Genomic DNA, 24,935 nt, shown 5'->3' with positions numbered 1-24,935 from the left:
CCTGGAGGAATATGAAAAGTAACGAGCACAATATGCGAGAAACCCTCACTTACCTGAGATTCAGGGTCAGTTGCTCGTCTTTAGCCCTCAGCAGATCGCCCAATGAGAACGTGGCACTACCCAGGAAACTGCTCTGTAGAACGAGGCAGAGAGAAACAGGTAACAGCCTGTTAGCATAAGTTATTTCAGTGGCAAGCAATGCTTCAGAAAATACAAAAAAGAAAGAATAGAGTATTACTCCACTCAGCCAGCCTTTTCTCCTTTTGACTCTACCATACAGGTGCTAGAAACAGCTAAGTGCCAGACACAATACGTCAGAAAGCATTGTGAGCCTGTTTGCTAAAATAAATAAAATAAAACTTTTCTCCTGCTGTGTGTGATGGCATTGACACGGGGCATAAGGACGTAGAATACACTCTCTCTCTATGTCTGTGTCTCTCTTTCAACCTCTTTCTCCCGTTTTCTCACTGTTCTGACAACATCTGGTTGCTGCGGGCGTGATGTGAACAGGGGGTGTCAGCACACAAGAACTGGGTCATGGCAAGTGAGGTAGGGAACAAGCCCATCAATAACGGAGAGAGATGAGCCACGTTCACAAAACACACACACACGCACACATATGCTCACAGGCATGCCCAAACGTATGCACAGTCCCCAATCGCCCCTACGCACTCCTCACCCCGCCTCCCAACACACACACACACACACACACACACACACACACACACACACAGGCAACACACGCACGCACACACGGACACACACACACACACACACACACACACACACACACACACACACACACACACACACACACACAAGTCCTCCACCTGCAGCTAGCATCATAAACACGCTAGCCTTTGCTGCAGGAGGGGAGAGCTAAGACCGTGCCAAGGACACAGGCTACTCTGAACAAAGCTAAAACACAGTGTGTAATTAACAACACAAAGTATGCAATTAACTGCAAGTACAAAGGCCCCTCTACATATTTTACCTCACAAGGGAAAAAAATCTTAATTTGTTTAAGTAATTGCAGCCTGTTCACAAGATTTTTAGCAGATAACATGGTATTGAGATACTATCATTTCCAGCCCTTTCATCTGTGGAACTTAAGTTTTTTTTTGTTTTGTTTTGTTTTGTTTTTTCTTCCCAAGGCTTTCAGAATAGTGTTGCTGATGGCTCTTAAAACACTAGAACAACGGTACGAAACAAGATAATGTGTGCCTTGCTCCCTTCTTATCCTTTAGGTATCTTTCAAAGGGTTTATCTTTCAAAATATCCTTTTGAAAATGAAAATAGGATTGTTTTCTGGTCTGTCGTGAATGTTAACTCGCTATTAAGCGCCAATGCTAGAGGTATACCACAGTGTAATACTCCATGCATTCTACACTTGTAATTGTAATCAAGAATGTAGTCTGCTTGGCATGCTGTACATGCATGACACAGGACCAAGTGACAGGGTCAAACTGCTGGGATCATGTGACAAACATCAAGGCTGAAGACGAGTGTGGTTTAAGTGAGCATGACAAATCAGAGTTAGCACCCAGAGGCACGGCAATGCCCAGGTCACATAACTGTTGTATTCCCTATTACAGCGACATTTTCAAGAATCACTCCTGGGATCCATTTTTGGCTTAATTAGGTAACATATTGACTGTGGTTGAAAATATTTTGCATACACCTACCTTCTTTCTCTGAGATAATAAAGTGATCTTTCCCTTTACCTTTCTTCTTCCTCTTGATTGTTCAGCTATTTGGTTATAATTTTACTACTTTGGCCATGCTGGTCTTTCTTCCTTTCTTTCTTTCTTTTCTTTCACTCTCCCTCAGCATTTTCCTGTATCAGATAAAAAAGGGCATCCTGTCTGCTGACCTTTTCTCTCAATCATTTCCTCCCCAAGCCTTTTCCTGCTACCCCATATGAATTCCCATATGCTTACGGCAAAACACTGCCCAAAACACAGACGCTTGCCCTCTCACAGACAGGCACAGACACACACGCATGCGTGCACACAGCAAGAGAAAGAGGAAGAGACCAAGCTACAAGGTCAGTCAGCAATGCTAAATGAAAATAAAAACAAAAAAATAGCATACTACGGCAATAGAGTTGAAGGTCTCGTGATTCAGACTGAGGTCAATCAAGCTAACAGAGAGAGACATGCAATCCCAAGCATCATTGTCTATTATGTGGATATGCAACGTGTATGCAGATGCATATTTGTGCATGTCCACCTGATTTAAAGCAACCCAAGGTCTCCAATATGCATCATTTAATATGCCTGAAGTCACTTCCTTCAACACTGACATATCATGGCCAATCCCCATATGCCCTGACAGCTCGAAGCAGAAGGCACAGAAGGCCATTACACGCCATGGAGAACCATTATATCCCTATGTAGCCATTACTTGCACACCAATACAGAGCGTCTGGTAAATGGTCTTGGAAATCCATTCCTTAGCATCTTTTTATGGCCCCTCACGACAAAGGCTTTAAAAGTAATGAAGCTCTGGAGACCGACTTCTTGCGCAAGATCAAAGTGGCTGCACCGTAGAAAATGAGAGAAAGATGGGAGCAAGAAGAGGAGTGGAGTGAGAAAAGAAGGAGACAAATGATGCTCTTCCAGGATCATGGAGGATTGATTATGATGGTCTCGCTCTGTTCCCTCTCACATGCTCTGGCTCTCTCTTTTTTCTATCCATCTTTTCTTGCTCTTGCTCATTCCCTTGTCTGTCCCATCACCTGTACCTTTGCTGAGAGCTAAAACTGAAACTTTTGATCTATGCTCTCATTCACCAGCTTTTAAATAAGTGACAGATGCTTTGCAAAGTGACACATTTCAATGTATTTCATACACTAAATGCATACAAACAGACACATGAGCATATACGCAAGTGCACACACACACACACACATACAGAGGATCTATCACATAGACGAAGTGAACAAATGTAAACTGTGCACAGAAGCATATAGGGCTGACACACAACTGCAGGCCATCTCAAGCAGTTGTCTACAGAGCTTTGAAGGCCAGAGTGTCTGCTCATCACTTGGCAGGGGAAAATGGTCCAACTCAAGCTGTAGATCTATTGATTTTCTCCATGCCCAGGGTGACAGAGTGACACACGCACACATAGCCATGCACTAACTCTCTCTCTCTTTCTCCTTATCTCTATCCCTCACTCACTCTCATACACACACACACACACACACACACAGACTGCAGAGAACACCTGGAGGAGAGGACACTCATTCACATGCTACACTGACAAATGGCATTTTATATAAATGGCAGCCGTGACATTTTTGGTACCCTGCGCATATTATGCATCTGCCAAACATTTATGAATATGAACAGATTTACACCGGGGAGGTCAGTAGTGTCTACATGAATGCACCGCTCTTGCACTACAATTAGGGCTTTACAAATTGGCCTAATTAAGTCATGAGAGATGTCATGAGATGCCATTTATGCGTACACGGAAATGCATGCACTCATACACATATTAAATTATGCATACAGTAAGTTAAAACACACACACACGCACACACACACACACTCACAAGGAAGTCCACTTACAGTGGTGCACACAATCCTAGCAGCAGCAGGCTTAGCCAGCAAGAGTAAGAGAGGAGCAACAGAAATAAGGAGAGAGAGACAGAAAGAGACTAAGAGAGAAAATAAAAAGAAAGACGAAGAGGAGAGACAAAGTAAGAGGGAGAGTGAAAGAGAGAGGGGGGGAGAGAGAGAGAGAGAGAGAGAGAGAGAGAGAGAGAGAGAGAGAGAGAGAGAGAGAGAGAGAGAGAGAGAGGAGAGATAGAGGAAATAGAGAGATGTTATGCCTTTTCCTCTTAAAGAGCTCCAGAACAGTCTTTCTTCATATCTTCCTCCAGTCTTCAGTCAGAGTATCTCCATGTAAACGTTATATTCATTCTGAAAAATACCAGTCACACTCACATATACACTGTAAACACACATGTACAACACGGACATGTACGGAACACACACACAAAAACAAACACACTGCAGCCTCCGTTGAGGCTGAGAGCTGGCTAGAGTGAGCTACTGGCGCTGCTGCTGTTGCTGCTGTGGCTGGCTTTACGGTAAGCGAGACCAGTGAGAGAGAAAGGAGGAGGGAGCCAGGGGAGAGGAGGGAGGGAGTAGACAAATACAAGCAGTAGAGGCAGAGTGGGGAAGAGAGAGGAGGGGGATGTGAGGTAGAACAACACAGGAGAGGAAGAGACTGAAAGAAAGAAAGGAAGACAGACAAAAAATGGTTAGGAACCTAAGATAGAAACAGAAAAGGGGAGAGGGATACTGAGGGAGAGAGAAAAGGAGAGAGAGAGAGAGGGAGAGAGAGAGAGAGAGAGAGAGAGAAAGAGAAAGAGAGAGAGAGAGAGAGTTGGGTGCACAAGTCACACCTCGTCTGCAGCCTCTGACTCAGATTGCCAACAGGAAAGAAACAGTTATTATGGCTGGTTGAATTCATGTGAATTCTGGCCACATGGTACAACACATATGCGTATATGTATATCTGAGTATGAGAGAGAGAAACTCTCAACTTAGATACAGACTGAGACACCTATGGGTCACACAACACGCTTGCTGAGGCATCAATGTTTTGGACACACATGCACAGAGACACAGACATCACAGTGATTAACTAAGTCACAGCAGATGCCACCAAAAAATCCATGTTGAGACACCAACAAAATAGCACACAAACCCACACAGCAATACCAGTGACACTGAGCTTAGGTTTTACCTACCTGGGCTTGAACCTTGGATTTAATGGGTTTTAATTTACCCATGTTCACACAGGGGAATGAGTAAATCTCGCAGAACAAAGGGCGCAGTCTACACTGGCCCTTATCACCCCTAGCAGGTACACAAGCAAACACAATGAGACACGCACATTAACATTTCTACACACATACACACATTACCCCACCCTGGAGCACAATGAAGAAACATATGACATGCTTTCATGCATGCTTGTGCAAAGCCACAGATACAAAGATGTATACACACACGCATACACAAACACATACACACTTGTAGTCGCACTAATTTAAGCATACAATGAGCACTGGAGGACATGGTGATCAGCAGACAACCTTCTGTGTACCGGAGGGTCGGGTGGCAGTGGATTTGGCGAGAGTGAGTTGAGGCGTTGGATTAAACTGTTATTCCTGCCTTCATTAACATGTGATTTGATGACCCGGGTGCCAGGCTGAGGCTGGTAAAAGATATTTGCCCTGCAAAAAGATGATCCAAGATGCTTCGCACCCTGCCAATAAACTGTTTACCCTGACTGCTGCTCTTCATGGGTATCTGTGCTGTTGCCAAATCTGTTTGTATATTTTTACTTGGTTAGTTCAATTTTTTTTTTATTGGTAATTGTTGATGCGTTTCATGCCCTTTTTCATGCCCTTGTCTAGATTCCTGTTTACAATAAGATGTTATTCTGAATTTTACAGGAAAACAGGCTGAGAATAATACACATAGAATAACAACATACATGTAAACCCTGAACCAAATCTGGCTCAAAATATATAATAAGTATGCATCCTGAAATACATACATTTTGAAAGGCTTGAGGCTGAAGTTGGAAATGTTGGAAATGTTTGACATACTTTAAAATCTCTAAACATTGAGTTCCTGAAAAGCACGCTAAGCACACTAAGACTGCCAGGGATCGGCATTATGGGGTTTTGGGGTGCCTGGCTGTAAGAGAGAAAAGCCTAAGTACTCTTTTATTCCATGCTCTATAGCAGTTCTTAACCAGGGCTCATAGCTGGTTGAACACTATCACTACCACACACACACACACACACACACACACACACACACAGGCATTATTTATGGACACTACATGAATTTGCATGAAAGTTGTGCTTGTTTGTAAGTCTTGCTTGTATGTCAGTTGTGTCTGTATGAAAGCTGCAAGCAGAGTATTTGACCATGCACAGATCATAGACCTAATGCTGCTGGCAATGTAAGTTTATTTCCTACAGATGGCAATAAGGGATCTTGAACAAACTGCTATCCACAAACCCACATACGCATAGCATAGAAAAATGCTCTGGGTCTGTTTTGCCTGGGTGAGCTGATGTTCTCCCTCTTAGCAGTCTAACTTCTAAATTGTGCTCTCATTCTTCCCTGACTTAAATCTTCTCAAGGCTCTCTACCTCAACCTCATTCCCCTGCTCTTGATTTGTAAAGAAAAAAAAAAAAGGTCAACAGGAACACACATTTGGGCTTTGAGTCCCACTCGTTTGCCAAATTCATCATTATATCACCCACAGCTGACATGTAAAGGACATCGAGGCAGGCATAATATTATTCCTCACTTTTGGGAAGACTAAGCATGTTGCATCATGTCTTTAAGTTAGGAAATAGCGCTCTGTTGGAGCAGGTAAAAGCCTTCATTTGTCCAAGTCTGACCTGTAGAGGAAAAGCATGACAGTCTCCAGATGCTGCTATGTTTTACTCTGGTATGCTGGTCCAGCAAGACTTATTTGACCTTAATAATTCTGATGTGAATTTAGTCACAAAACACTTTGATGTATTCATTATTGCATTGCTTTTGCCATACATGCCTTATTAACCACTTATGCTATTTTTGTCTGTGTTGTGAAAGTAATGCTTGAAATTTATCAAAGACAGCCAGTGTACCTATTGTAAAACAGAGAGCTCATGGTGCAAGCATAGCACTGATAAAGGAGAGATGAATGCCTTCTGGGTCTGGTTTTGATAAAAGAAAGCAAAACTTTCATCTTTTTCAACTGCAGTAAGGTTGTTGAGTGTAAAATCATGGAAGTGGGCTCTTAATTGGCATAGCCTTCCAGGAGTTAAATCTAAGCTCACATACTTCAGTGATAATATTATCTCACATTTGAATCAGACACATGCAAATTGCCATCAGAACACATACAGGGATTACGAATAATCCATAAAATAGATTATTTGTTAAATACAATATAAAGTGGACTAGGAACAATGACCAGGGATAAATTAATGTGCATGAAGAGGTAAAGATAAATCAAATTTAATACTTGAGTGATGTGACAACTGAAGCTATGGTTTGTCAATAGTAAATTCATTTGGTAGTTTAATTATCCACAGCAGCCTTGGCTGTTTGGGGGATACACCGTGTTGTGCCAGAAATATACAATGACAAATAAACCCCTTCATTATCCTAGCCTACAGTATTATGCTCTCTTTGACAATGTTGCAGTCAATATCAAGTCATCCTATTTTTGTTGCTACAAATTTTACATTGAACGCATTCGCCAATCTACCAAGACTGTTATTTTTACCACCGTATTTCTGCAGAGCAGGACATTTTCTAGTACTATGAAATCTGTTTTTTCAATCAGATAATAATACAGTTTTTCTCTGGTAAAACAGACAATTCATAAAATCATCACATAATCCAGAAACTGTCCATTAAAGGGATGGAAAAAAATGCAGATCAACCTTTCTGTGAGTCATGTAGGTGGCTGTCACTGTTAACTGAAAATGTTTTGCATACAGGAAAGGAACATGTTCTGTATGGTGAAATCTTCTGCTTTTCAAATAACATTCAAATGAAATGATATACTTCATGTGGGCTAAAACCATAGCATTCGAGAAAAGATGGCTTCTACCTAACCTAAATTATATCAAATAAGCCAACAAACTGACTACTTTTAAATCTAAACTTAAAACATTTATTTTCTGCACTGCCTATTCTATCATATAATGAAACTTTTGCTGGACTGCCTCTTTTAATTCTGTTGCTGTACTTTTGCACTTGGTAAAATCTATATACTTCTACTTTATTTGTTAATTAATTTATTTTGATTATTTTGTAAAGCAAGTTGAATTGCCTCTGTGTATGAAATGTGCTACATAAAAAAGCTGCCTTGCCTTGCCAAACCCAGAGCATTTGTTAGTAGTCAGATGAGACTGGACTTTTCAGTCAGAAAGCTAAATACTCACAGAAAACAGACTGCTCAGAGGCAGTGGTTTCCCCCGGGGAAACTCCTTTCAGGATTCCTTCCTCTGCAGTTAAATTTGGAGAGATCTATAGAGCTGTGTATATGAAAAAGGCTGCAGAGCGCAGTTCAATAAATGTGGACAAGTTAATATCCCTCTTTCTTGCAAGACAGTTTACGGTGCAAGATGATGGGTCATTCTTTGTAAAAGTTGAATATGTTTTAAAGGAAGGCTGGGGCTCTCTTCAGGCAGAGTGAAAAAAACACAGTGGAACACACAGAAACGTTGGTACACGCTCACATTTACACTCAACCTACACACACACACACACACACACACACACACACACACACACACACACACACAAACACACATTCTTCAGCTTGTTCATACTTGCCCCAACCATAAGGCCCTTCCCAACACTCTATTAGTAAACTTTTCGTATCTCCCTCCCTCTGTCCCTACTTGTTCTTACCTCATCAAGAAGAAGCTACAGTATGTCCACTTGGTGCATGGCCAACTTTCAGACTATCAAGGTTTTCTGCATGCAAGAGAAGCCTGCAGAGACTCTCAAATACACCACACACACCACAAACACCACAGGACTCTGAGCATAAAGTTGAACTGGCATGACATTAAAATAAAAAAGAACACTCATATCGATGTTTGCTTGTCTCACAGAACAAGCTAAAAGAAAAAGAGGCTCTCAACTTGTGGCAAATGCTGCCTGCCCTTGGTACACTGGGAGCACAATCCCAATGTCTCCCCCCACACACTCGGCTTCGGTCCATAAACTTTAATGGCTAACCCCACTGCAGACTAGGTAATAAAAATCAAGGCTCCCTTCACTCACAGTCTGTAAACATGAGTTGGTAGCAGGTCCAAAGACTGTACAGCCCTATTCAAATCTACCCTATTGACTTGAGTACTACATAAATGACTGCATGGCAAACTTGAAGCTGTCCTGATAGAGTGGCTTCTCTATAAACTGTCTCGTCCCAGACAGCAGATAGGGTCGATCCGTTTGATCATACACTTATGTGAGTGTTTATTATCAGCCATTTGTTATGAGCTGCTGCAAAGCAGACCCACCACACGCTGTGGTTAGCAGCTTCCCCTTTTCTGACTAGTTCAAAGTTGACACCCACTGAAATGCAGCAGTGGAAGACGGTAGCATGCACAGTGGAGAAGTGATGCACTATCATTATATATCACGTACCCAACATGTCGCTAAGCTCTACATCCTGTTTGTCTCTTCACTAGGTTGTATCAATGCTATGAATCATGTCCTTTTGCTGTGCAGATCAGGAACATGTTAGAAGGACACAACAGAATTGAATTAGGTCTGTAAATGTATAAACAGTAGATATACAAGGTTCTGTGCTGCAATTCACTCAAAAATCCATGTATAGATAACAGGGAATTTGCAGGTTGCAATTCCCTGTCCTTATGTAACAGCAAGAAGCTGCTAGCTCACCCCCAGGCTTAAAAGGCTACAGGCTATGCTAGGTGATTATCTCTCTCTTTGTCTTTCTCTCTTTCTCTCTCTCTCTCTCACTCGCTCCCTCTCATACGCTCTCTCTCTCTCTCTCTCTCTCTCTCTCTCTCTCACATACACACACACACACACACACACACACACACGCACACACACACACACACACACACACACAAATACACAGGTTATAGCACTATGCTAGCTCATGCCTGAAGTGGTTGATAGCTCTCTTCTTCAGAGAGTAGGGCTATAGTGGCTGTGAAAGTAAACAGCTCGGATCAAACCAACTCTCAACTCCCTTTGAAGAGTGGGAGACAATTACGGAGATCAATGGTGCAGCCCAGAGGTGGTTAACAGCCTAGACAGGCAGACAGGCAGGGATTGATGCCCTATAAGATCTACAGAGTCTGCTCATCAATGACTCCACAGTTAGGCACAGCCAAACATGAGGCACATTCAATGCTAAGGGGAATACTGATGTTGCAGCCAAATGAGCTGTGCCCTGAGGCTGAAATACACATACCAAAGAGCATTTATCCCCAATTGTGCAAGATTAATACATTATTGCGTGGGTTATGGAATCTGCTGCAAATCTTAAGATTCAGGGCAAGCAACGAATTGATACATTTCTTGCAGGGTTTTTCATGGAGATGGAGTATATGTGTGTGTGTGTGTGTGTGTGTGTGTGGGTGGGTGGGGGGGCGGGGTGGGGCTTGGGGGGGGGGGGGGGGGGTCAACAACAGTTTGACAGACTGTAGGTGGGTGTGTGGACACTACTACAGTACTCTAGCTGACTCCTAGTATCTCTGCTCTACATTTTATACATTATACTACACTACTACTCTCATATTAGTCTAACACTTTTGGTAATTGCAGTATTGCTTAGAGAGTCCAGAGTGATATTTATGCATATGCGTTTAGTGTATGTGTGTGTGTGTGTGTGTGTGTGTTTGAGAGAATGACAGAGAGAAAGAGAGACAGAGAGAGAGAGATGTACTTTGTGTGAGAGCTGCATGTGGCTTAGAGTTATCTGTTAATGGTATCATTACTGTGGTCACTGTGAGGCTTGCTGAAAATGTGCCTGCAGAGCATGACAACAATCAACAGACTGGAAAACTCAACGACTCTGAGACACACTATAGCGCATGCACATGTGTGTTTATGTGTCAGAGTGGTGCAAGAGGTGAGCTGCAAACTTAATAGCTCTGGCTGCATGCTCGCTCTCGTTGTGTAGGAGTTTCAGAACAAGGTCTGTTGCCCCTTCCTCACACGCATACTGTAATGCTAACTCCATACAGTATCTGCGAATTTAGACATCTTGCACTACCTTGACTTAGTAAACAAGATGTGGGATAGAGTCAGTGAGGTGCCCTGGCCGCCAGCTATTTTTATTCCTCAGCATTCTACAGCCATATTAGCAGCCTAAACGACATATTTGCCAGTCAATGTGGAACAACACCAACAAAAGATCCTTTTGAGCTAAATATAATACTTATGTGAAAGTAGAATTTGTCCTTGGTGTCTGTGAGATAGGAGATGAAAACGTTCAGAAAAGAGTGTTTTCTTGTTGTGTACACTCATGAATAGTGCATAAGATTCTTCTTTTTCTTCAAAAAAAAAAAAAAAAAAAAAAGCGAGAGATAACATCAAAACAAATATATTTGTATTTCCCGGGGAGAAAAAAATGACTCTTTGAGATGTTTAATGGCTTCCCACCCTCTTTGGGTTTACAGAGGGGAAATGATGTTGGCTGATTTCTGATTATCATATAATTCCATCTGCTCTAACAGAACAGAACTACAAAGCAGCAACAAGAACCTTTCTGCCTCACACTCATTGGCTTCTCCAGGGTAAGGAGAGGGGGAGATAACAAAAGTAAATGTGTCATTACCACAATCGGCAAACTTAAACAGCAGCATTGCTTTACAAGTGGTGATATACTGTATATGCAATAAGGCTGATATTCACAGATGCTGTGGTACTGACAATGTTATAGACAATGTTACAGGTAGTGACAATGTTATAAACTGCTTGGTTGGTTTACTTAAAAAAGTAATAAAAAATGTAAAAATGATAGCCTGATTACTATACCACAAAATGGTGTTTCACAAGTCTCTACTGACTGCATAATGGGGATTTAAATGTACATACACACTCAAAATCATAAATACTGCTTGCCCAGAGGTTTACACATGTATGTGCAGACACACAGCAACTCACACACTGTAGAGGACCCCGGCTGGCAAGCTCATCAGTGGCTCGGTTAGCCATGGAAAATAGCAGCCTTCACACACATTGCCAACAAGCATCAGCACTTTCCACCAGCGTCTCTCTCAAAGGAAACCATTACACTGCAGAAACCCGCGGGAAGCCAGGCAGAAAGGGGATTTTCTCAAGCACTTTCCTCTCCAAAAAAAAAAAAAAAAAAAAAAAAAAAAAATCTAACTTACACTAAGCTACTTTTCCCAGGGAAAAAAAAAGATTACAGTCAGCCAAGCGTCTAATTCACCTGTGACCCAGTAATTCATTTGGCTGATAATCTGCTATTGCAGGTGACACTGTAACAATCACTGATATGATGGGTGGGGAGGAGGGGTGGTTTTTAGGAAAGGCATTGGTCGGGTTGATTGGTGAAGCAGATATTTGATTAAATTCTAAAATGAATAATGCATTATGAAATTGATCCAGACAAATCCCACCTTGAGGTGATTGGAGTAGGATTATAAAGGGAAGGGGTTGAGAGAGGTTATGACAAAGACAAGGTTCCTGCAGAGGTGCTCTTCGGCATCAAATGGTTAGAAACTACTTCATAAAGCACAGAGCCTTTAAGTTGCACTGACAGTAGTTTGTAGATTATCTGAGATATAAGTCCAATACAGTGACTATTGTAAGCTTGGAATTACAGTGCAAGGTTATATATACAAAAACTGATTCTTACACATGTATTCATAATCTTGGAATGTGACTTTTAGCCACATATGGTGTTTTTTTTAAAGAACTGTTTTCCCTCAAATATTTTAAACAGGTAGAGATACAGAATCGTCTAGCCAGACATTATGTGAAATCTGTATTGCTCAGTATCTCAGAGTGGCACTCCACCTAGGGTGTAATAAATTTAAATCTCACAATATTTCCATCAAATGTTTTATGTAGTGGTCTTAACCAGATATGCTCCAAAAGACACACACTATGCGTAAGCTGTTTTCCTATGCTTGCCAATTTGTTTTTGAATATTTGTCATTTTAGTTGGTCACGAGTATGAAAACAAAAGTACTGTAGCCATACCCTTTATTATGAGGTACAGTACAGGCCAAAAGTTTGGACACACCTTCTCATTCAATGAGAAGAAGAAACTGGCACACATGAGGACCGACCCAGGAAAGGAAGACCAAGAGTCACCTCTGCTTCTGAGGACAAGTTCATCCGAGTCACCAGCCTCAGAAATCTCAAGTTAACAGCAGCTCAGATCAGAGACCAGATAAATGCCACACAGAGTTCTAGCAGCAGACCCATCTCTAGAACAACTGTTAAGAGGAGACTGCGCCAATCAGGCCTTCATGTTCAAATAGCTGCTAGGAAACCACTGCTAAGGAGAGGCAACAAGCAGAAGAGATTTGTTTGGGCCAAGAAACACAAGGAATGGACATTAGACCAGTGGGAATCTGTGCTTTGGTCTGATGAGTCCAAATTTGAGATCTTTGGTTCCAACCGCCGTGTCTTTGTGAGACGCAGAAAAGGTGAACGGATGGATTCCACATGCCTGGTTCCCACTGTGAAGCATGGAGGAGGAGGTGTGATGGTGTGGGGGTGTTTTGCTGGTGACACTGTTGGGGATTTATTCAAAATTGAAGGCACACTGAACCAGCATGGCTACCACAGCACCCTGCAGCGACATGCCATCCCATCCGGTTTGCATTTAGTTGGACGATCATTTATTTTTCAACAGGACAATGACCCCAAACCTGGCCTCCACAGTCACCGGACCTGAACCCAATCCAGATGGTTTGGGGTGAGCTGGACCGCAGAGTGAAGGCAAAGGGGCCAACAAGTGCTAAACACCTCTGGGAACTCCTTCAAGACTGTTGGAAAACCATTTCAGGTGACTACCTCTTGAAGCTCATCGAGAGAATGCCAAGAGTGTGCAAAGCAGTAATCAGAGCAAAGGGTGGCTATTTTGAAGAAACTAGAATATAAAACATGTTTTCAGTTATTTCACCTTTTTTTGTTAAGTACATAACTCCACATGTGTTCATTCATAGTTTTGATTCTTTCAGTGAGAATCTACAATGTAAATAGTCATGAAAATAAAGAAAACGCATTGAATGAGAAGGTGTGTCCAAACTTTTGGCCTGTACTGTATATCTGCATTCAAGAGGATATCAATCCTAATCCTACTGACAATGAATGTTTGCACTTCACTTGTGCTAAGTTTTCCGTTTACTTTGGAAAAAAGGTTGTCTCCATATGACAGCAGAAACACACATCTGTGCGTGCTCAACAGTTTTTTTTTTTTTTAAGTAATTAGGTTTGCTTCTTAGATGTAGTTGGTTGATTTTAATGAGCATGCACTATTCCAACAACTATTTTCACGAGTGACTGCATACACCCACCCAGCAAAACCTAGAGTGTACTTAATTTCCACCAACTGTAAATATTCACTGGCAGAGTGAGTCACTTTATTGAAGTGCATGTCAACACAGTGGGGAAACAATGTGGAAAAACAATACAATTATCTGTTGCCTTCCTAATACAGTAAACACAAGCATGAAATATTGTCAGCCAATAAAAATGATATCATTACTGTGAGAAAGTGTCTCAGAAGCTGAGACAGCCCTTTGATAAAAGCCTCAAATGCTTTCCAACACATCACTCTAGCGTGATATGTTACATTGTTAACAGGCTGTCCATGGGGTTTTCACATGCCATGTGGGACATCTAGTGTTAACCTGACATGGCAGAGCGAGTGCTTAGATGTCAATAAAAATGCCTTAAGAGTGTTTAAACTTTCTATTCTCCAGGGTCGGGGACCATTTATTCCCCCTCAATTGTCAACTGTCTGGCTCCAACACTTTTACGAGTGTGCTAAAGTTAACAGGATTTTCTTTTTAATAAGAAAAGGCAGACGGAGGAGAACTTTCAAAGCTTTGAGGGCAATCACTCCCCATCTGTACTTCATGTTGAAGAAGCACTTTAATTCATTACTATGTCAAATTTATCTATCTTATGAAAGGCAAATCCCATTCAGGTTTTGGAGGCTTGCCATAAAGCATACATTCTGAATCCATAATTTGAAAAGCTGTCACAGTTTCTTTAATGGTGAGCTTGATTTGCAGGCTCTATCCACAACCAAAACAGACAACATCCTTCTGATGCAGGTTTATTTTTCATATATTTTTCCTACGTAACAAAGATACAGTATATCAAGCTAAGGGCTCTCTATCTGCTTTATTATAGCTTGAGCACTTGAAACTAAATTCTAAATCTTCTCTTTGGTATAAAATTTATAACTTAAACACTAGAAAAAAAAAAATATCTCAACCAGATTGTTTGTCTGCATGTTTGTTTTTCAGTGAGTGAGGAAGTGAAAGCTTCTGCCAATTATTATGGATGTGCAAGCCATAAATAGCAAATAGCTTATTTTCCCCTATCTTGCCTGTTGTCTTATTGTCTCACTATCACTCATAATGGAGAAGGGATTGGTGAGGCCATTGGTCACGGTAATGAGAGCAATATTGAAAAGGAAAACAGACATTCAATAATCAAGTGAATAATTAGCAAGGCTATATAAGTGTGAAAAAAAATGTTAACAGCAAATACGCTGAAAGATTTTCTGAAGACATAATCTAATGCATGATGGGTAGAGGGTGGATAAAAAAAGAGGTGCTTTGGGTTTGAAGGGGTAAATGAAAGTTCACAGCAGTGTAATTGTGCAATCCATCAAATGAATTCTTTGTTGCTTGCCTGGCTCGGACACAATATTAAATGCACATAAGTGAGTATAATTTATGGCTGGTTGGAATGGGCAGAGAGTGACTGTGGCAAAAGTGCTACTTCTGTGTATATCAGATCATGATCATCAAAAACACAACACTTTTTCCCAACAAAGATGAGGCAGCCTTTAACACAACATAGCAGTACAATGATTCGTGTACACCCTATAGACTATAGCTGCACTTTTCTTTAAATTTGTGTAACACATAAACTCACACTCACACAACATGCATCAACTGCAGTAAAAGGCTGACTATTAAAATAGAGGAATATGGCTTTATACTTGTCAGTGCCAAACAAGCAGTTTCAGTACATTGTCTTCAGCATTGTGCCTGGCAATGTTGCGAGCAAGCGAGCAGGTGGGAGAGAAAGAAAAGTTTGTTACTAATTTTAGTATTGCCAACTTAAATAGCTATACTGCCACACTTTTGAATTTGTACTTTTCAGCAGTTGTGACACTGACTGACACTGGCACAATGATGGTGAAGGGAGCAAAGTGGCCATCAGACAACAGACAGTCCTTATCTGTGAACTGTTGCTCTCATAGGTTATCACTGCTCAGCTGTCCACCCAATCACTAGCAAGACCTTTCTTGGATATCTCTGAGATTGGTTCTTGTAAACGTGTGTTTCTGTTTCTGTGTGTGTGTGTGTGTGTGTTCTCTATCTTTCTCTCTCACACTTTCTTCTGTCTGTCTGTCTGCTCCCATTTCTCTCTCCCATCGTTCTCTCTGGCAACTGTAAACTCACGGTCTTATAGAAAATTCCCACCACTCTGACACTCATCCACCTAAAAGCATCTGGCTATGCCAAAAATGTGTCAAATCACCGCCTTTTGCACATCATGATTATTGACAGGGCAGGATTAACTGGAGCTGGGATTCTCCATACTTCAGCAGTTCATAATTGGAGCGACAATTCACCATGGAACAGTGACTGCTCAAACTGCCTCCAGAGATGTGACTAATATCTGCCAGTCAAAGAGTCCTCAAATCAGGTAGACAGCAGAATTAAGGGAATCTGCAAGAATCCCAACAATGTGCCATTTGTCTATATGTCTTAACGATATGGGAAACTGAAATCTGCAGTTTCTTTAGCAATGGGTTAATTTAATAAATAGTTGCATTCACAGCTGAACCTGAAGATATGTTGAAATATGTTCCAGTGCAAAAATCAGTCAGCCCTGGCAGAGTTCAGCTAACTTTCCCTTCAGTCTAAACATCAGGTTTTTACAGGGTGGGCTTCTGAGGGGGACAAATACACATAACATATATACATAAGTCCTAACCACCAGTAAAATTGTTTCTACTAGTCACATTCAATAAGTTAAAATCGCCAACTTCCAGGAAGCCGGCTCCCAGCTGGATAGAGGTACCTTCATTTTGTAAGTAATCTCTTGTTAGAATGTATTGCTTTGCTTGTAGAATTGATCAGTAGGTTTGCCAACCACGCCGCAAATTATGAAATTGTTCCATAACTAGAAAATTAAAAATGCAGACCAAATGATGCAAACTCATAGAGGTCACATTCTTTTCCGTCTTTTGGAGAGCCAATTAAGCTCAGTCAGTTGTCTCTCTCTGTCTCTGATTTGTTTACCACAAGTGGACAGATGTGAATGAGGTTATGGTTGCATTAGCTAAGCACGTTACTGTGATCAATGTATAAACATAAGTCAGACATGAACGTGCTATCAATGTGATTTCCTGACACTAGCCAGTGTAATAGTAACAGTTAGAAGTTACCATACCAATTTTAATGATTGATAGACACACCAGCCAGTGTTAATCAGCTTATATTTCATGAAAGTCAAACTGTTCATTTAACATAAATAGAGGTAACAGTGATAGATTAAAAAACAAACAACAAAAAAAAAAAAAAACAGGCAGACACATCAAAAAGGTAATCATCACATCTGATTTATCACATCCCAGACCTTTAAAAAGTACTTTAGAGAGCTAGCATAATAATACAAAATATCAACTGAATGTCAAAATGGTTTTCAAAACTGCAGCATGTAAGGCTGGGTATTAAAAAAAACAACATATGATCAGCACCGGATTGACTTTAGCATTAAACAAAACAGGCGTGAATTCACAATAGCTACGACAACATATGCATATTCTTCCACATGTGGATGCACTCACACACACAAATTCACAAACACATGAACTCCATGGCAAATTTTAGCCTCATAAGTAGAAAGCTGCAGTTACTGTTGGGTGGGAACAGCTTTGTGGACCAATGAATGAATCGATGAGCTAAAAAACTGATGGACCAACAGAGCAAGATGACAGGGCTAACCCATACAACTGAAAAAGGAACCTCTGCTGTGTCCAATGATGTGTCTATGACAAACAGTTCAAAAGGGATCGGACAGTGTAGGGAGCAGGGTAAAATGTAACAGATGCAAAATTAACCCTGTTTAGTCCAGTGATGCCTCCCACAACCGTCTACAACAGACTCTTCATCAGTGGCTGTGGATGCGTGCATGTGTGCGTGCGTGCGTGCGTGCGTGCGTGCGTGCGTGCGTGCGTGCGTGCGTGCGTGCGTGTGTATGTGTCTTTCTACAAGGTTTGGCCAAGTTACATGACTCCATTTATAAGTTATGCACCTTTTTGTTATAGGCCTCTCCCACTGTCACACCCCCTTTTTGCCAACTGGCATGAACAGTTAATCAGCTATCCTTTGGCTCATGACCAACTTTCCACAAAATCTTGTGCATTTCTATGAATCCATTTAGAAGTTATGTGCCTGTTTGTGATAGGCCATTACCATTGCCACACTCTGTTTTAGCCAGCTGAGATGAACACAAAACATACACCTTCATTAGCTTATAAACAAACACACTTGACCTCCATGCCAAATTTCAGCCTCCCCGGGCGAAAACTGTGGCTGCCAAAGGGTGAGAAAATTTTTGAGGACTGACTGACCAACCAACCGACAAAGCAAGCTATAGAGTTGCGGGTCACAGATAAAAAATATACTTACAAACTAGATTCTTATGAAGCTGTCAGATTCCTTCTTTCTTTTTTTTCTTGTTCCATTTTAATGAAAAGCACACTAGTTCTACTTCAATGAAAAGGCTTGCATATATGCTGTATATGTAAATGTTTGACAGAAAACAACTTACAAAATAACATATTAAATGTGCCTTTTTGCCAAAGAAAGGTATCTAAAAAGTATCAACTTTGAACTTAAAAGTATATTTGAAGTTAGAAGTGAATTTTTCAACACAAAAGTTCTAGTGGAAATGGTATTGGCACTAAAAAAAAAATCCAATGATATCTCAGCCCTACCCACTCTTTTTATGCAACTGCCATCTCACGTTGTGTGTGTGCATGTGTGTGTGTGCGTGTGTGTGTGGCAAGCAGCTGGAGATGGAGCTTTGATCACTTCTTTCTCCATTGCCCCTCTGAATCGAAGATGTCTTGCTCTATCTCTTCAGCATGAGTGCAGTGTGTGTGTGTGTGCGTGTGCGTGTGTGTGTGTGTGTGTGTGTGTGTGTGTGCGTGTGTGTCCATCAGCCTGCTTACAGCAGGCCCATGAAGAAATGGCTATTACAGTAACCCCCCAACCCACCCCTAAATGCTTGTGTTTTATTTGATTGATTGAATACATTTTATGGTGGCTTTATGGAAATGACCGGACACGCTCCATTTTCCTGTTTTACTCAGATGAGGTCTTTTGTTTATCACACTACAGTGCACATCATAGAAACCAATCAAAATTCCTCACCATGGGCAGTAATAGGAATGCAAACTGAAAACTGTATTACACTTTCATCCCAGATTGCAGAGAGCAGAGGCAGGATAAATGAGTCTGTGATTAGAGAGAAGAGCTCTTCCAGAGGCAGCTGTCCTATCCCTTTAAACCACAAGAACACTTCATAATAGCTTTGAACTGACGACAAAACATAGGTCTGTCATTAGCTGCATATCTTCAACCCCCTACACGGAAGTAAGTGAGCACGAAAGTGATTCACCCAACACACACAAACAATATATGTGCCTCTTGAATATGCTTTTACCTCTTCCCTCCCTATTTATCTTTCTCTGACTCAGAGTCAAGTGAGCCTTGCTCTGATTTCTGATGACCTTTGAAGATTATGTTTGGCTGCTGAGATTTGATCCTTGGGCCATGTGTGCTTTGTCTCTCACAACATCTTCCATTCCTATCCTCCAGGTGAGAGTGGCATTATACTGTGCACTGCACTGCCATGTCAATTATTTTATCTGCATTCCATCAATTTCGAGTACACAATCTGAAGAGAATTATTAGTAGGCCCTTCCTACATTAGAACCTACAAAATAAATGTGTTTCTGTCTTCATTCATTTAAACAGTTTTTGAGACAAGATGCAGTCAATTAATTAGTCAGACTTGAGTCATCTCTGTTAAAGGTCATTATATTATGTACAAAGATTTGCTGAAATGAAGGGGAATCTGGGGAGCAATGTCTTGGCAGTGAAAGCTGATATTTCAAGATTGAATGATCAGAATTAAAGCTGGTAAATCTAGTGCCTCAGGAAGCCATTCAAAGTGGAGTTGCAAGTAGGCTAACCTGTCATCCTTTGACAACTTAGGCTTGAGGGTGGATCACTCACACCTAAGAGGGAGATCTAACTTTGTCATGCTGCTTCTCACACCTCCACTGCTCCACACCCTCACTTATCATACTCTCAGCTCTGTGCACGTTCTCAAATATTCATGGCCATGCAGCAAGCATCATCTCAGAATATCTTAACTGGGAAGCCCAAGGCACAGGCAAATCATCCTAGTATGAAATTCTCTGGTCGTCTACGAATGTTAAAGCAGTCATCTATAAACCTTGCTCCATCTGGTTTTTCTCCCCCCACCGTCTCAATTTCTTTTCCTCTAATTTCTACTCCAAATCTCTTATGGTGAATAGACAGCGTGGCACGTCAGACACACTGGAAAATTCTGAAAGGAAAAAAAAAAATGTGCTTACCATATGTGCTATCTACTAGCTACTGTACCATTATATTGAATCAGCTAGTGAGACAACTTCTGGCGAACTATAACAGGAGCGGAAACTGATATGTAAAACTTTGACAGCTGATTTGTAAAACACACACACCCACACCACACACGCAAACAAGGAGAGAGCAAATTGCCCTCATGCTCTCTTTCAAAAAATGCAACATTAAATGACTGGGGCTTGGCTGGGTGATTCTCGTTTTGCCACTTAAGCGGCTGGGGGCTGATGCGTTGTGCCAGCTCGTGTTCAGGGTCATGCCTGTGTCACTTAAAGACTCTCTAATGAGACCCAGACAAGCGCGCTGTGCCCAGCCAAGCGGAGCCTAAAATCTAAAAGTCAACCACAGCATGAGAGCCATGGTGCCTGAGGAAAAACAGGAAGAAAGATCCAGAATTATATCAAGGCCACTAGAAGACGTGTTTTAGTAAGAGAAATGGAAAGGGAATTTGAACAATTTTCTTGAAATTGTTACAGAGTCGTGATCCAACTCATCACTCAAAAGTTTTCCATTTGATCCCTGTGGGGGCGAGGAGATGAGAAACAGGAGTGAATAGTCAGAGAGTCACAACAGGACCTGTCCTGTAGAAGGCTGCTGGTTCAGCCTTAAGCTCTGAAAGCCAAGCTTGAGTGAAGTGTAGTGTAGTGTATCAATGATATTCTTGACAGACTGACAGGCGCTAGTCGGAAATCTGACTCACAGTGAGAAGAGAGAGAGAGAGAGAGAGAGAGAGAGAGAGAAAGAAAGAGAGAGACGGCATGAGAGACAGAGAGAGAGACATACTTCAGGTCCCCAAGGAGTTAACAAAAGGAAGTTGAATTGTCCCATTTGCTATTCACAACTCATATTTGTCGAGACACATCTTAAATTTCAACTCCTTCATTTACGTTTGGGAATTGACAACTGTAAAATTTAGATGGCATTGACTGACAGGGCATACAGCTCCTGCACCTTACAGTATGTCTAAAAATAAAATAAAAAGAAAAGAAACAACAGGATTACTGTTAGTTTTTGTTGTTGTTTTTACATGAAGTCTTTGTTATTAATTTTAATTCAGGTGGTACATGTTTTACTAGGCATCAATAACTTATCTTTACATCCAGGTGTTAGCTTGCTTACCCACATACAGTATTCATTTTTCAATATAACCTAACCTCTTTGGATGGCAACACACCACAAAGTATGAAAAATGTTTCTTGTGTATGTAGGAAGGTAACAGTTGAGTTTCAACAGTTTTGCCTTCACATAGGTGTTGTTCACTGTGAATTTCTGCTATACACATTACAACAAACCACTGTACTCCCACTCCAGCAAAGTTTGACTTGGGATTGCATGCCAACATACAATCAAAAGTTACAAGAGATACTGTACCTCTGGCAACAGTAAAGGAAATGTTCATACAAGTCAGTGTTCATACATCTAATGCAATACTATAGTTTTTATTTTATTTTAGACTTGATCATGACTTCCCTTGCAGTGGGAAGGGCAGTTTGTGCTTTTCTTTTTTTTTCAGTCTTCAGCATTTTAGCATTTTTCATTCTGCATTAATGCTTGTATTATCATTTCAATGAGATTCTTAATGTGATAAAGTTACAAATCATAATCATTAACCACTGCCTTAATGGAATCCTTACTCATATCATATAGGTCATGAATGTTTTATAGTAAGTTATGACAAATTAAGATCTTGACACCCAGGGATGTGTGGGCTGCTTGACTGAGATCAAGGATACACCCACACACTCGGGAGCTTGTTATAAAGTGTGTTCAAAAGCTCTGAATCAGAGGGCCTGGGCCATTCAGGATTCTATGTCTGGCTCTCTTTCCCATTCCCACTGATGTGCCGGCTGGTATTCCCAAGGGAAGAATGCCAAAGGCCTGGCTGCCCTGCTCAGATGCTCATCGAAGGCTGCACACCCTTTTCCTTCACAACCCAAGTCAAGAGTTTGAGACTGACAGCGCATGCATGATTACTAACTCAGTGCTATAATTCACTGTTCACTATAATCTGCCACACAACTTATCACCTCAAACTTTGTAGGATAAATTTATACATTGTGGGACTCTGCTGTGGTGTTCTTGCAGCTTTTCATTTTCATGCCCCCTAAAGTCTTAAGTTTAGTACGCCATAACCAAAAACACAAATGCAGCAGTCAAAAAATGAATCCTTCACAACATCTCTCTCTCTCTCTCTCTCTCTCTCTCTCTCTCTCTCTGTACTTGTAACATAAAAACATAAAATGAACACACACTCAGCAAAAAACAGCAGCTGTTTACTCACTGAATCCTGGCTCTTGTCCTTCGCATCATAGACAGTTAGCTTGACTAGTGTCTCTGGGCTAGCAGGATACTCTGGAGGGAAGGTCACCCCCGTCAGAAACAGCGGGTCTCTGTTCGCCTGTCAAAAAGAGGGACAACACAAAGAAATAAAGGATGAGAAGTGTGTCTGTCTATGTGTTGTGTAGCTGTCTGTACCCCCATGTACATGTGTGCTGCAACACGCATGCTGATGAGAAAGACAGAAGCCAAAGGGTGAAAAGAGGGAGGGAGACTTGGGTGGATGAATGAGCCAACAGCTGGGCTCAGTTTGTCCTCCTCCTGGCGTTCCTCCCCGCTCCCCTCTCCTCCCCTACTGCCTCTCCTGGGCATGGAAGAGGAGAAGATAGAGCTCTCCCTGGTGGGTCAACCTGGAGCTGTGGCATAACTGGAGCCTCCCAGTGGAGAGACCAGGCCAGGAGCAAGGAATGTTGGCAGGAGAGCTGCCACAGCAGTATGGTGCCAATGGGATTACCTGCCACAGCAACCTGTGCTGGGCTTTACACATACCAGAGGGCTGAACAGCTTCAGCTAATAGTAACTCACAGCATTTATAGAGTCACCATGCCCAGTCATCTTATTTACCTCCCACAAGTTTTAAGATCACTACAGCCTGTTTAGATCCTCCATGTTATGTTTTAAGGAAAAAAAAAAGAAAAGAAAAGAAAAAAAAAAAAAAAAAAAAAAACAACTGCCAGTGGGATGAGATAATTTCACTTGTTTTCCAATGCAATTTCTCTTGTTTGGAGCATTTCTTGGAAGAACTGACAATATGCATCAAGATAATATCGCATGTTTCAAAAAGATTCTTAAAGCAAGTTAATTTGCACTGTAAACAAGTGTAATTATTCACTTAAATTACTTGATATCAATGTTTTCAGATTTTAAGATAAATAAAATCAAATACGAAATCATCTCCTAGGATACATATTTTGGGGTGTATTGTGGCCCCACTGGCTAAGGCACATATTGTGAAACCATAGTATCCTGGGTTCAGATCTAGCCCAGGATGGTTGTCGCATATCATTTCTTTATCAAACCTTCCTGTCTCTCTTTTCTTTGAATTGTCAAGTAAAGGCAAAACCCCTAGAAAAGCATCTTGAACAAATGCATATTTTTACAGTGTGAGAAATATCTATAAAGCAAGTTCTCTGTGAAATGTTGAGCGCACAAAAGCAGCATTTCTGGGAAGACTCAGGGATTGTTGACCCATTTGGTGTCGTCTGCTCAAACCGATTCAAAGCAATGCGTGTTTACACTGGGGGCTTCCTTTTCCTGTGCCCAGCTCTGATGGGCGTCTCTGGAACGCAACCCTCTGGGACGGCAGGGGCACAGAGGAAGGAGTGAGATATGAGATTGAGATAGACAGAGACAGACAGCTAGACACAGAAAAACATGCACACTGTCATGTATGTAAACACCCATAGGTAAAATCTGCAAGTAAGGACATATTCCTGACTACTGCCACTGAAAACCCCTGTCACACTCATTAACAGGGTATCACTGTTTGACAAATGTATGTTGGATGTCAATTAATTGGCTGAACAAATGCCCTGACTTTAAAACAACCAACTGTTGAATCAGCTTAGTTGAGTCTCTGTCCACTGACACACCAACTATTAGAGCCCTAGGCTAGGATAAGAGGTCTGTGAGAGTTGGGGGCCAAAGCATGAACCTACCTAAAAGCTGCAGTGTAGTTAATACACAGACACAGACACAGACACAGACACAGACACACACACACACACACACACACACACACACACACACACACACACACACACACTCTCACAAAGACAGAATTAGATGTTGAAGTACACAGAGACATAAAAGATACACATAGACCCATCTCCTTCCTGCATCACTAACCCTTTTGATCCCTCGTATTTACAGAAATCTTCCAAGTGCTGAGAGTGGGAAAATAAAACAAATCCACTGTGGCTTGTTTCAGCCTTATGCACTCCCCCAGGCATGGTAACACCAATCTTGATGCCCAGTAGTGCCATCTTGCCACCCAGCCATGAAGCTTTGTGAGGCATAACATGCTCAACACACAGCCTGGTTCAGCCCGGTGAGTAAAGACTCTGTGAGACCAGCGAACTGCCTTGAGCTTGGTGTATAACTGACCTAACCTGTGCTTATACAGCAGAACGC

General features: G+C 41.5%; 1 protein-coding gene across 10 annotated transcripts in view; it reads right to left on the bottom strand.

Annotated features, from left to right (window-relative positions):
• inpp4b (inositol polyphosphate-4-phosphatase type II B) overlaps positions 1-24,935 on the bottom strand; it is a 257,269-nt gene that overhangs the window by 103,627 nt on the left and 128,707 nt on the right. For 9 of the 10 annotated variants that reach the window (XM_030053522.1, XM_030053485.1, XM_030053476.1 and 6 more), the window contains 2 exons: positions 22,747-22,863; positions 54-133 (listed from right to left, as the gene is read on the bottom strand). In XM_030053522.1, coding sequence (XP_029909382.1) covers positions 54-133; positions 22,747-22,863 — 197 coding nt within the window. Of the gene's footprint in view, positions 1-53; positions 134-7,985; positions 8,081-22,746; positions 22,864-24,935 lie in introns of those variants that run through there. The other variant, XM_030053539.1, reaches the window with a different exon arrangement.

The sequence above is a fragment of the Myripristis murdjan genome, chromosome 1, assembly GCF_902150065.1.
Source record: "Myripristis murdjan chromosome 1, fMyrMur1.1, whole genome shotgun sequence".
Taxonomy (NCBI): domain Eukaryota; kingdom Metazoa; phylum Chordata; class Actinopteri; order Holocentriformes; family Holocentridae; genus Myripristis; species Myripristis murdjan.
The sequence above is the reverse complement of the archived record's forward strand: the minus strand, read 5'-3'. Positions and strand labels throughout refer to the sequence as shown.